This window comes from Galeopterus variegatus, unplaced genomic scaffold (genome assembly GCF_000696425.1).
Source record: "Galeopterus variegatus unplaced genomic scaffold, G_variegatus-3.0.2 Scaffold367, whole genome shotgun sequence".
Taxonomy (NCBI): domain Eukaryota; kingdom Metazoa; phylum Chordata; class Mammalia; order Dermoptera; family Cynocephalidae; genus Galeopterus; species Galeopterus variegatus.
The window spans coordinates 278,001-291,514 of record NW_007726478.1 but is presented as its reverse complement, the minus strand read 5'-3'; the positions used below and the strand labels follow the sequence as shown (position 1 = coordinate 291,514).

At 40.5% G+C, this 13,514-nt stretch overlaps 1 protein-coding gene across 1 annotated transcript in view; it reads left to right on the top strand.

Moving 5' to 3' along the window:
* The first annotated feature begins 213 nt into the window (after positions 1–213).
* Positions 214–13,514, top strand: part of PSMB7 (proteasome (prosome, macropain) subunit, beta type, 7) — a 59,907-nt gene continuing 46,606 nt past the window's right edge. The window contains exons 1-5 of the mRNA XM_008568017.1: positions 214–317; positions 745–838; positions 1,668–1,765; positions 3,107–3,247; positions 7,721–7,836. Coding sequence (XP_008566239.1) covers positions 256–317; positions 745–838; positions 1,668–1,765; positions 3,107–3,247; positions 7,721–7,836 — 511 coding nt within the window. The 5' untranslated portion in view covers positions 214–255. The remainder of the gene's footprint in view (positions 318–744; positions 839–1,667; positions 1,766–3,106; positions 3,248–7,720; positions 7,837–13,514) is intronic.

Sequence of the window (13,514 nt, the reverse complement as noted above, 5' to 3'; positions counted from 1 at the left end):
GGAGACCTGGTCGCTGGTGCTTGGCCACCTTGGACAAGTCCTTTCCCCACTCCAGGCGTCAGTTTCTCCTCCACGCCACTTGGGGAGATAAACTCTAGAGTTCTCCGGGGCTCTCTAGGAACCCGAAACTCTAAGATCGATCGCTCTAGCCTGCGGTTTGCCCCGCCCATTCAGCCCAAGTCGCCAGCGGCGCCGGAAGTGCCTGGCTCTTTTTGTTTGTTCCCGCCCCCGGCCCGGAAGCACTTTCTTGGGAAGATGGCGGCCGTGTCGGTGTACAAGCCGCCCGTTGGAGGTTTCTCGTTTGATAACTGCCGCAGGTGCGGCCTTTGCGCGGGTTCGGGTTCGGGGCGGGAGTGGGAGTGTAGTGCCGGGGGGCAGCTGGGCCGCGGCGTGGTCTGGGAAGTCCGAGCGAAGGGTGCACGGCGGGGCCTGCGACCGGCGGCTCGTGTGACTCAGGGGAATCGGCCCGAGGTTGGGTTTCTCCCGAGGCCGGGTCTACCCTCCCACCTCCCCAGCGCACCCGTACACCGTCCGTTTCCGTCTCCTCAGGCGAATCGCGGCCCCTCTCTGAGGCGCTCCTCGCTGAAAAACGGGGCAGCAGTCCTGATGGTGCGAGAATCCAGCGAACAGATGGGCGTGAAGGCAAATAGTAGTTTTCCTGAGTTCCCTGTTAGGCGCTCTTCGTGACAGTGTGGCGCTATGTGGTCTTGCCCTTCAGCACTTTATTCTTTCATTTGTTCTCAGGAATGCCGTCTTGGAAGCCGATTTTGCAAAGAAGGGGTACAAACTTCCAAAGGCTCGGAAAACCGGCACGACCATCGCGGGGGTGGTCTATAAGGTAAACTGGGACAGAGTAAGAGCAGCAGTGATTAAATTGCTAAGAGGGACGAGTCCACTTGGCCTCCTTTATCTCTCCTGGCTCGGTCTGAAAGGTCAAATGCTGTAGAGTAGGTCAGCGGGTTTTTTAGGAGAGACTGCTTTTGTCAGGAGGTTTTGTGTGCTTATCAATGGTTTATATTCTTTCCAAACTCTGCAGTTTTTGACAGGGGGTCGATGTGATTTTTCTTGAGTTACTGCTTTAGGAAGCAGGGGATGTTATGGGAGTAGATTTAGGGCCACACAGATTTGTCTAATCATTTAACTTCTGTGCTGCTTCCACCTTGGGGAAGCTCACTTTCCTTCCTGTAGTCATACTCTCCCCATCCATCAAACGGAGGTAGTAATTCCTGCTTTAAATTGCTGTAAGGGTCTAAAGAGATAACAATTACTGTTATTAAAAATGAAGAGTGACTTGTTTTAAAAAGAAAATGAAGGGTTTCTGCATCTTAATCCGGATTTTCTGCAGATTAGCTCTGTGATTTGTAAGGAATTCACTCAATCTGTGGAGCTCCATTTGAAAATGGGAATAATCCTTACAACCTACTCAGGATTCATCCAGTAGCACTTAGTAAGAAGTCTTTTCTTCAATTCTGAAAGTGTAGCACAGTATTTTTTGTAGGAGTTTTGGCTGGGGGTATGGGATTGGGGGAGTAGAGTATGGCCAACATTGTTTTCTCTAGACTATAACAGAGAGCTGTAGTTTATTTACGAAAAGTGTTTAAAATATATATATATATATATATATTTTTTTAATAGGATGGCATAGTTCTTTTTTTTTTTTTTAATAGGATGGCATAGTTCTTGGAGCAGATACAAGAGCAACAGAAGGGATGGTTGTTGCTGACAAGAACTGTTCAAAAATACACTTCATATCTCCTAATATTTAGTAAGTATTGATTAGTTTGAATAGCTTTTGTATTTTCAAATATGTCAGGGCTAAAATTGAATTTACTGTGCTCCTTACTAAAACCTGTTGTTCAACCTGTATTTTCTGTTTCCCTTAAATAGCATTTCTGTCCACCTGTCACTTAAGCAAGTCATCTAAATTCCACTCTGCTTCAGTCTCCAGTTCATTTGTTATCCAGTTCTGCCTTCTATGTGCCTTTTGAAACCGTTCCCTTTTATCCTTCCCTCTGCTAAGGCCTTAGTTCAGGTTCTTGTTTCTCAGGTAGACTATTGCAGCTGTCGTTTAGTTGACCTCGCTGCCTCTGGTCTCTTTTCCATCCTATTCACTCTTCTGTTGTATTGGATTTTGTAAAATTCAGAGCTGATTACATCCCTTTCCTCTAAAACTTTTCAAGAGACTTTTCACATTTCCATACTACTTTCAAGATGAAATTGAAAATCTGTAGCATGATATTTAAGGCCTTGCATAATCTTCCCAAAAGCTTTCCTTTTAACCTCTTTTTTAGCTGCCATCACCCCATGCTTCAGTTATACTTGGACTTTCCTTATTTCCCTCCTATCCCTATTTTCCTGTTTCCCTCATCTCCAAGCTGTTTCACCTTTGCTTATGCCAGTCTCTCTGCTTAGAAATGCCTTTTCCTCTTCTCTGCTTGTACAGTTTTTGTTCTTCCACATCCAGTTCATATGAAACCTTTTCTTAACGATCAGAATTAATTGCTGTCTCCTCCAGTTTCTTATAGCATTTTGTACCTATATTACTATATTGTGTGAGTGCATCAGAAAATTTGTGGAAAGATTTGTATTATCTTTTAATTCACTTTTATTTCAGGAACTTTTTGAAGCACCCTTGTATTATATGGTGTATTATAATTTTTGTCTACCTGTGTCTCCTCCACTCAACTTTGAAATCAAGGATCAGACCCGTGTTATATTTTATTTATTCCCAGTGCTTATTGTAGTGATTGGAATCTGGTAGTAAATACTTGGTAAATGTATAATTGCCAGACTTTTAACACACCTAGCTCTTTTATACAACTTGGGTATAGTTGTAGGATTTGTAAAATGCATATTCTGTTAGGGGCACAGAAACCAGTGATGTCAAATGTTCTGCTAGGCCACAGAGAATATATTTGCACATAATTAGATGCATATTCTCAATTTTATGTTTATTTAAGATTGGTTAGTCAGAGCAGTTATAGTGCATATATACTCAAAACATCTCTCTGTGTACCTGACCTTTGTGGAAGTTATCCAAGAAGTTCTACTTTTAATTGATCCCTCTGGTAATTGAATTGCAGCTAAGTTTTTGACTATTTTTCAGTTGTTGTGGTGCTGGGACAGCTGCAGACACAGACATGACAACCCAGCTCATTTCTTCCAACTTGGAACTTCACTCTCTCTCCACTGGCCGCCTTCCCAGAGTTGTGACGGCCAATCGAATGCTGAAGCAGATGCTTTTCAGGTAAGGTTCCAGGATGGGGATTTCTGAAGCATCTTTTCCTCATATCTTATATCTTCAGACAAGGGAAGCCTGGAAGCTAGGGAAAAAGCATTCAGAAATACACATTTTATTCCAGAAATCAGTTGTTATTGAAAAGTCATTTTAATTTCATAAGGCTTTTGACGGTACATTTGAATTTATGGGATCTGATTTTTATCATGAATAAATCACATGTGACCAATTGAATCATTTTCTGAAGCGTAGGGATATTATTGGATAAGAGGAACTTTTTTGCTCATAGTAAGAAAATTAGAGCTGGAAGAACCTTAGGTCTTGTTATGTGGAACATGACAAAAAAAACCCGCCCCCCATCAATAAACAAACCAACGTAAATGGTTGGGTTTTATTTCTCCCTCTTTTAGGGGCAAAATAGCAATGAAATGAAAACTGATATTTGTAGTTGTCTATGAGTGGGTATAATAATATTAATATTGACCAACCTTTATCTGTTTCTTACTCTGTTCTAGAGCCTGTGCTAAAGTGCTTTATGCATGATCACATTTTATCTCTAACTGATACAGGGGCTATTACCATCTCCTATTTACAAATGAACAAATCATGGCTTAGAGAGGTGTGGTAACTTGTCCAACCTTCACTCACTGCTGACTCCCATTGATAATTCATATTAGTAGTTTAGTTTCTCTTTCTCCTTTTACAATTGCATCATTACTTTATGTTTGTATAGATCTCCACAGTTTTCAAATTTTGAGTCCATTTTCTCATTTGCTCCTTATAAGGAAGGCAGTGTATTATAGTGGAAATAGCCTGAGCATTTAGTATTGGGTTGGAATACTGGCTTCTCCTTTTGGGACCTGCCTTACCTTTAACAATTCTTTCGTATTTTCTTATATGTAGAATAGATATCATGATAACTGCCCCTGGGGCTTGTTGTGAGAATTAAGGGGGCACGTGAGTAGAAAGCAGAGATTGTAAACTGATGGCTCATAGGTCATTGGCCTGTAGAGAAATTTACTTGGGTCACATGGTGTTTTTTTTAAAAAAAAGTGACCAATGCTTATATATTGGGAAACTTGAATGAAAAGTCTGGATTTTTGGCTTCTTTTGAAAATAATTTAAAAAGAGGGTGGGATAACACGTGATAGTAATCTTCTGGGACCAAGTGGTAGACATCGCTTTGGAAGTGGGGGTGTGTGCTTCATCTGTCACAGTCTCTGCCTTGCTCACTTCATTCTGTTTCCTGCATGGCCCTTGGCTTCTTGAGAATTTGCAGGTTCTCATCTATGTGTCCACCATGGCCCCTGGTTTCCCAGTAGTGTATATGAGGTTTAGTGCAGCCCTGCGGTAAGGCCAGTAGTATAGATCTCTTTTGACAGATAAGAAGAGTCAGTCATATGGGCAGGAAGCCTATCTGCCTAATTCCTGTTCTGGGTGTGCTGAGCCCTTATGTCAGTGGTTTCCATTTATTCATGTCCATAGTCGTCATTCTATTCCAGGAGAATTATTGGCAACCAAATAAATTCTTCCAGTACAGTGTGAGTAGAATTTGTTAAAACACACCTATTGATGAGATTTTTGAAGACATTAGTGGATTTTAATTTTAAATGCAAAGCTCCCTCTGGTGGCTTGTGTGGTACATTGCATAATAACAACTTTTAAACTTGTAAAATTGCTGCAAATATTTCAAGATTCTTTGCAATGTTGTTTAAAGCATTTAGCAAAATAATCTAGCAAATGTTTATGTTAATCTCTTTAGAATGTCTTAGGAATTTGAAATTCTCCTTTTTTCATTTTTAGTTTAACATATTTTGTAAAAGTTAAATTTTATCAAATGTTTTTTTTTTTGGTGTTTTTTTTTTCCTTTTTGTCTTTTTTACTGACTGGTAACGGGATTGCAACCCTCGGTGTCGTGCCCATACCGGGGACCGGCAACAGGATCACAACCCTCGGTGTTGTGCCCGCACCATGCTCAGCCAGTGAGCGGGAACCGGTTTCCACATGGGATCCGAACCCTTGGCGGGAGCGCCGCCACGCTCCCAAGCAGTGCACTCTCCGGTGCGCCACCGGGCCGGCCCTATCAAATGGTTTTGAGAGGAATATTTAAAAATTTAAACCAGGGTACTTATAGTCCTTTATGTCCTCTGACATTTTTGATGAGTTATGTAAAATGAATCACAGTAGTGTAAGGAAAAGAAAGCTCAAGATTTGATTTTAGAACTTTGGGTCAGGTCCCATCCACAGCACTGACAATTGTGACTTTGGATGGTTCAGCTCACCTTTCTTAGCCACTGTTTGCACATTTAATATTTTGATACATATTGCAAAAACTGTCCTTAAGAAAGATTGTACTAAATTGTACTACCATCAATAGTGTGTAAGAAAATGTAGCATGGTTTTCTAATAATTGTATTGTGTTCAGTTGTATAGCTGTATCAGTTTTTCCAGCCATTTCGCCCTCTGGCTGTTTTCAGTTTTTTAGCATTATAAATAGTGCTGTAGTAAACATCCTTGTGTATTCATTTCTGTATATGAGGGTACCTCAAAAAGATCATGGGAAGATTATTTGTATTATTTTTTAATTCTATTTTTCCAGATTCTTTGAAGTACCCTTGTATTTTTCTGGTTATAGTCAGCCCTCCATATCTGTGGGTTCCACATCCACAGATTCAACCAACGGTGGATCAAAAATATTCTAAAAAAAAAAATAATAATAACACAACAATAAACAAAATACAATGCAAAATAAATAACATTTACATTATATAAGGTATTATAAGTAATCTAGAGATGATTTAAAGTATATGGGAGGATGTGCATAGGTTATACGCAAATGCTACACCATTTTGTATAAGAGACTTGAGCATCTTTGGATTTTGGTATCTGACGGGTCCTGCAGCCAATCCCCTGTGAATACCAAGGGACAACTGCATATTCTTAGAATAGAGTCCTGAAAGTAGAATTTCTGGATCAGTTTTAAGGATTTCAATAACTTGCCAAAACATTTTAGATTCTTTTAAAGGCGTCAAACAGATTATATTTTAGCTTGGAAGAGAACTAGCTGATTATTATTGATTTTAAACACCCTGTTTTATAGGCGTTTGGTATAGTAGAAGAGGCACTGGACTGGTGGGGTGGTGGAACTGGCTAATCTGGAGCCCTGAGCTCTAGTCTTGACCCTGCTGCTAGCTCATGTGGCCGTGGACCAGTTCCTTCCCCTCTCTGGGCCTCTGCTCCCTCTTCAGGCTCCTTCTAAAAATTTTCCTGTTCTTGAATTTTTTACCTGTAAGTGGGAGATTCTTTGTGAAATAACATTTTGGTAATGAAGGGACAGGGTAAATACTGGACTTGACTGTTCTGTTTACCTAGAGCACTTCCTGATGTGTAGCTATGTCTCAGTCTCAAACTGACTTTGGTTCATGTGTTAATTTATTTGTATTAGTTTTAATAATTAGCTCATTCAGCAAATTCAGCATGTGTCGGTTTCATTTTTCTTCCCAAAGAACTAAAGGCTCACAATGGAGAACTTTACATCTAGCATGTTTATCTGGCATAGCAATTCTGATGGTAAAAAACTAAACCAAATACAGGGAAAGGAATCTGTAGAAATGGAAAACCAACCAGGTAAAGGGTCCAAAGGAACAAATACATATGCAATTAAATGGAGGTGGGTGGGGTGGAAATGTATTCCCTGTCAGTGTTCCTGAAGAGGTATAGCTTTATGCTGTGGGCGGTAGCAGTGGTTTTTATAGTCTGTCATGGAGTTATTTCATTATTCACTTCCCTGAATGAAGAATTATTTTTCTCTTTTACTCAATATGAGCTTATATCCATGATTATAATTTTGTATCACTTGGTTAGAGTGTTGTGCCGATAGCACCAAGGTTAAGGGTTTGTATCCCTGTAGTGCCCAGCTGCCAAAAACAAATTTTTTTTGCATGTGGGTTTATTCAAAGGAAAAGGTGTTTTGACGTGCGCCATTTTCCCATTGATGCTGTGGTGAGGATGATAATTGGAACAGCTAAATAGCTTGAGTTTAGCCACTCCTTATCCTTAACTTTGAAGGTAGCTTATTTGCTGATCACAGAGAGGTGTAATGGGAAGGGTGCTGATAATCTTTGGAGTAAGCCGAACTTGGCTTTGAGACACTGGGTGAGTACTTAATGTCTTTGGGTTGGTTTTCCTTTCTCTAAAATGGGACTGATAGTGTCCTCTTTTATAGGGGCTGTGAGGCTGAGCTGAAATGAGGTATGGAGTGCCTCGCACAATTTACAGTTTATATTGGCTGATAGTAGATGTTCATCTAATGTTAGTTCCCTTCCCTCTTTTGTTCCCATCAAAACAATAACCAACAACTCCTTAATGAAACAGTATAAGAAAAGCTTTTTATTGTCTGACTTCTCATGCAGCTTTTGGTTAAGTTACAGTGAGGCTATGTAGACTCATGTTTTTTTTTCTTGTGCATATTCTGATCATCAGGTATCAAGGTTACATTGGTGCAGCCCTTGTTTTAGGGGGAGTAGATGTTACTGGACCTCACCTCTACAGCATCTATCCTCATGGATCAACTGATAAGTTGCCTTATGTCACCATGGGTGAGTATAGTGTTTCCCTGATGTTTCAGAATCCTTTTATTTACCAAGATGGTCTCTTTTGGAGTTGGTCTATTTCCTGTTAGAAGGGGCTGTGCAATACAGTACCTTGATTCATTCACCAAATATTTATCGAGTTCCTACTACAGATTAGGCCCTGTTCTAGGTGCTTGGGATATAGCAGTGAACAAAATTTAGGTAAAGATTTCTGCCCTCAAGGAGTTTATATTTTAATGGGAGTAGACAGACAATAAAAAAACTGTAAAAAAAAAAAAAAATTAGAAAGTGATACTAGGAGAAACAAGCAATGTAGGTGATATTATACTATAGTTATATAAGATATTACCTTTGGGGAAAACTGGGTCAATGGTGTGTGGAAATTCCATATTTTACATCTGTGTGTGAATTTCCAATAATCTCAAAACAAAAAGTTAAAAAAAATTCATGCACAATGAGACGACCTGGGAGTGGTGAGCAGAGGAAGGGGTGGAAGGCAGATCACAGTGTTAAATAGAAAGGTCAGGGTAGGTTTCATGAAGAAAATGAGATTTGAGTGAAAGACCCTTACAGGAAGATGGAAAGCTAGAATGGAGGCCTCCCCTTAGAGGCCTGGTACATGCATAGAGTTTTTTTGTTTTGTTTTTTTTTAAATCTAGAGTGACCAGCGTCCTTCTTTCCTACTTAATCTCCGAAGGATCATGGGCATTTGATTCCTATCTGAATCTTGATTTCCTCACCTGTGAAATGGTGTCAACAATACCTACCACACCAGGTTGTTGTAATGATTGGAAATAATGTATATAAAGCATCTGCTCCAGTGCCTGGCCTGTAAATAGTAGTTACTCTTTTTCTTTTTTGAAAGACTTTAAGGGTTTTTATTCTCCAGAGGTCAAGTATAAGAAGAAAATGAAAATAAAGTACTGGGAACACAAAAGATTTAAATAAATCAAGAAACATACAACTCTTGGATGAGCAAGCCTAAAAATAATAATACGTAATAACACATTTCATTAAGGCAATCTCAGTAGTAGTTACTCTTTTCAGCCCAGCTTTTTACATTTGTATTTTAGCTCAAACTGCTAGATAAGGAGCATTTTTTTAATGACTGGGGGGAAAAAGTGATAAAATTATATTTAGAAGAATTGGGATTTTCAAGTTCTAACATTTACATTAAATTTCTGGGTCAGATATATAGATCTGGAAATTTGAGCAGGTCATGTGTAGCTACCTCTCTTATGTTTTCTGTCTTGGTATCTTGGTTCTGCAGCTAGGAAAACTGCTGCCCTGAATAGTTTGGAAATTGCCAGTTTGAGACTTTGCTATTCCATTGTGTTACCTATTTTTATACAACAGATGTTCCCTGTTTGTTGGGGAGAATGATTTACCCCCAGATACCATATGGATAAATCTTTGTAATTATTTTAAAATGAAGACACTTACAAGTCATTTTAGAATTGTTCTGAATTGCTTTATTCAAATGTGTTTTTATCTCCATCAAAGTATGTTTTTATTTCTCCCCATCTGATACCCTTAAATGGTAGTAAAGGCGGCATAACTTTTTCTATTAAGTAGTTTTGTTTCATTTCTTCTTTTTTAACTTAAAAAATTTCAAACTTGCAGGAAAGTAAGAATAATGTAAAGTAAACAGTCATATACCTATTTTTCAGATTTGTTGATTGTTAACATTACCACATTAACTCTATCTCACATGTACACATTATTATTACTATTATTGTTTTTTGTGTGTGTGTGTGTGTGTGTGTATAAACATTTGAGAGTAAATAGCAGACATCATAACCCCCTACCACTAAATCCTTTAAGATGTTCTCATATCACCTTGGTAAAATTGTCAAATTCAGGAGATTTAACATTGATACAAAGCAGTTTTGTTTTTAAAATGGGAAAATTAAATTGATTTCTCTTGCTTTTGAACTGTAGTAATTTGTCTTATCAGCATAAAGCTGACTTAGAAAAAGTCAAGCAGATTTGTGTCTGCTCATTTCACTTTTGCAACCCTGCTTTGTGCTTTGTCCTTTGTCCTGGCCAGCAGTGGTCTCTTGTCTTTCAAAGTTTAGTTTGAGTTCAGGGTGATGAGTTCACCACTTTGAGTTTATAGGACACTGTGTTTAGAAACCACTTCTGGTTTTGCTATTCTGAAAGACGAGATTAAGAAGAATGAGACATCAGCAACATCTGATTTTATGCAAGAGTGAATTACTCTGAGGTTTTGTTTGTTCGTTCATTCATTCATCAACCACTTATTGAGTGCCTGTAAAAGATAGAGATGAATGTGAAGGTCTTCGCTCTCAAGATGCTCACAATCTAATGGAGGAGACAGATGTATACACTGACAAGGGCAATAGGGGGCCAAGGGAGCCAAGGGTCTTTTCTAACCTGGGGAACTCAGGAAAAGCTTCACTTTACTTGAGCTGAGACTTAAACGGTGAGTAAGATCCTTTCATTCATTATTTAGCATCACTGGTGTTAGGCATTGGGAATACAGTGGTCAGCACAGGTCCTGCCTCAGAACTTATGGTCTTGTGGGGGAAACAGGCATTAAACAGGTAAATACGAAGTCATCTAAAAGAACACATTATGATACGTGCCCTAGAGGAAAAGGACAGTAATAAGAGGAAAGAATAGGAAGAAGCATGTGGATGATGGGTCTTTGGGAAGTCCTTTCTGAGCGACATTAAAATATTTTCTAATGAAAAACCCCGCATTTTCTAACGAAAGTAATTTATGAATGTGATAGAACATTCAAGTGGGACAGATTGCCACGTGAAAAACGTCTATTCTGTATTTCATATTCCTCCTCCAAAGTAACCATGGTTAAGAATTTTGTTATTTCCCAGAAAATATTTTATGATACACCTTCATATATCTCTTTCTCTGTCATCTATCATTTATCTGTCTATATATCTAATCCCTTTATTTTTTAAAAAATTTTAATTTAATTTTATTTATTTTAAATTTAATTAATTTTATTTATTGAATCAAAATCGATTATACATATCTTTGGAGTCGAACATTGAGATATTTTGATCAAATAAATATTACTAGCATATATATCATTACAAATCGTAGTTATTCTTTCTGCCCCTTGTCCAATCTCTTGCCTTCCCCCATTCCCTCCCCTCCTCTGATGACCCTAGATTTCTTCTCTCCTTCTTTTTTTTTAAAAAGATGACCGGTAAGGGGATCTCAACCCTTGGCTTGGTGTTGTCAGCACCACGCTCAGCCAGTGAGCAAACCGGCCATCCCTATATAGGATCCGAACCCGCGGCCTTGGTGTTATCAGCACCGCACTCTACCGAGTGAGCCACGGGCCGGCCCTCTCTAATATAATTTCAAGAAAAGTCAAATTTGAGTCTCAAAATTGAGAAATATTTTCCCCATCATTCTAGGCTATTATTTCCCCTTCCATGGAAATAATTGTCAGTGTTTTGGTGTAAAGGACAAGGAAGTCAGGGGTGTCAGGAATCAATATATTTTAGTATAATATTTTTTTAAGTTCATCAAGGTGTCATGTGATGTCCAGAACTGAACATGTAGGTCTGAGCAGCCAGAGAATTCAGTGGGACTAGAACGCTTACTACTAACTTGTTTTTGGAGATTTTTGTATAAGCATATATAAATCTATATCATTTCTGTAATAACAGCTTATAGAATTGCATTAGTCATGTGCTGTATAACAACTCTTGGTGAACGACAGACTGCATATATGACAGAAGGTGGTCCCATAAGATTATAACGGCTATACTGTATAGCCTGGGTATGTGGTGGGCCATACCATCTAGGTTTGTGTAAGTGCACTCTGTCATGTTCGCACAATGATGAAATCTTCTAATGCATTTCTCTGAATGGATTCCTGTTGTTAAGTGATGCATAGCTGTACCATGATTTACTGACCCATTCTCCTATTGATGGATATTTTGTTTTTCAGAATTTTACAACAAATGTGCCTCTGTCTAGTTGTATAATTTCTGGATTAGGGTATATGCATATATTGGTCAGAATTCTCTGCTGCAAGCAGTAGAATCACTGTATGATTTAAGGAAAAGAATGACTTTTTTTTTTCCTTTTTGTCTTTTTTCGTGACCGGTAACGGGATCGCAACCCTCGGTGTCGCGCCCGCACCGCGCTCAACCAGTGGGTGAACCGGTCTCTATATGGGATCCGAACCCTCGGCGGGAGCGCCACCATGCTCCCAAGTGCCGCACTCTACCGAGTGCGCCACCGGGCCGGCCCAGAATGACTTTTTTTTAAAGGATAGCAGGGCACAACATAGCTGGGAGGGTGAGAACTGGGTTTGGGGCCAAGAACAGTGTTAAAAATCATGCTTCACAATGGGACATTGCAGGTGAGTACTGGAAACTCAGTCTGCTCTGTTGGTACAGCTGGTGCTGGACCCTGGCCACCTTAGAACTGAGTCTTCCTGCCATTCCTTTCACTGCCAGAGAGTTCTTTATGGGGAATGGTGGGTGCTTCTGATTGTTGAAGCTCAGCCTCCCACTCCTAGGGTGGTGGAGTTCCCCAGACATAGGGAGGAAGTACAGCTGCTGGGCAGCCCAAAAAAGTGACAGGTAGCCAGCTAGACAGTGCATTTTACCTTTTGAGAGCTATTGCCAAATTGCCGTCCAAAAATATGGCCCTAATTTGTGCTCCCACTAGAGAATAGGAGGATGCCTTTCTCTCAAAACCTCACCAGTACTGAGTACTTTGCCCATCTGGTAGGTGAAAACTGGGAAGAAGTAAAGCTGAGACCTGACTGATGATTAGCAATAAGCCACCCATCCCCTACCCCGGAGGAATAGACTTTTCAGGTCCTGTGGTGCACAAGCGATTGATGTGGTCAAGGGATGGGAAAGCCAGAATTTGCTGGAGGGGTGAGGCAGGAGCAGTGGGTGGAGGTGGGCGGGAGGGTTCCATGCAGGGGGCGCAGCAGAAGCAAAACTGTGAAGGGTCTTCAGAGTGAATGGATGTGGCAGAGGATGGAGCAGAGGCAGAGCTGGAAAGTGAGGTTGGAAAGCAAGGCCAGAGAGGGGCCGGATGATGCAGGCTGAGCTGTTTTGATTTTGTCTTGGAGGTTCCTAGTTAGTGTTTTCAAGCCAGGGAGTGATAGGATTAATTTGCTTGTTAGAAGGAGCTGTCTTACAGCTGCAGGGAGCATTGACATGTGGGAGTCTGGGGGCAAGTAGGGAGATTGTATCTGGCCAGAAATGTTAAGATGTTAAGGGTGTGTGCTGGTCCAGGGGCAGTAGGGATGACCAGTGTCATTACAGAGAGCACTCAAAACACAGCCAACCCTTAGGCCAGCTCTTGGGTCTCTATTGTCAGTTCTCCCCTGTCTCCCTCAGTGCCAGCTGGCTCTTGGCTGCAGTGCCGTAGTAACTCCTCCACCTGGCGCCACCTCCCTTGCCAGTTGATCTCTAGGCCCTTTTTCCAATGAGCTCGGCTCATTTCCCATTCCTCCTCCACTTGTACCCTGGGCCTCTGTGGCAGAGGCCCCTTGCCCTCCCCTGAACAGACTTTTACAACCCTTGCTGCCACACTGACTTCTTTCAGAGATGCCTTTTCTGCCTGGAGTTGTCCTACTCATTGCCCAAGTCATGCCAGAAGTCATTCCCTCCCGGCTGCCCCCGGCTGCGTTAGCAAGTCCCTCTGGGTATGAAATCTGA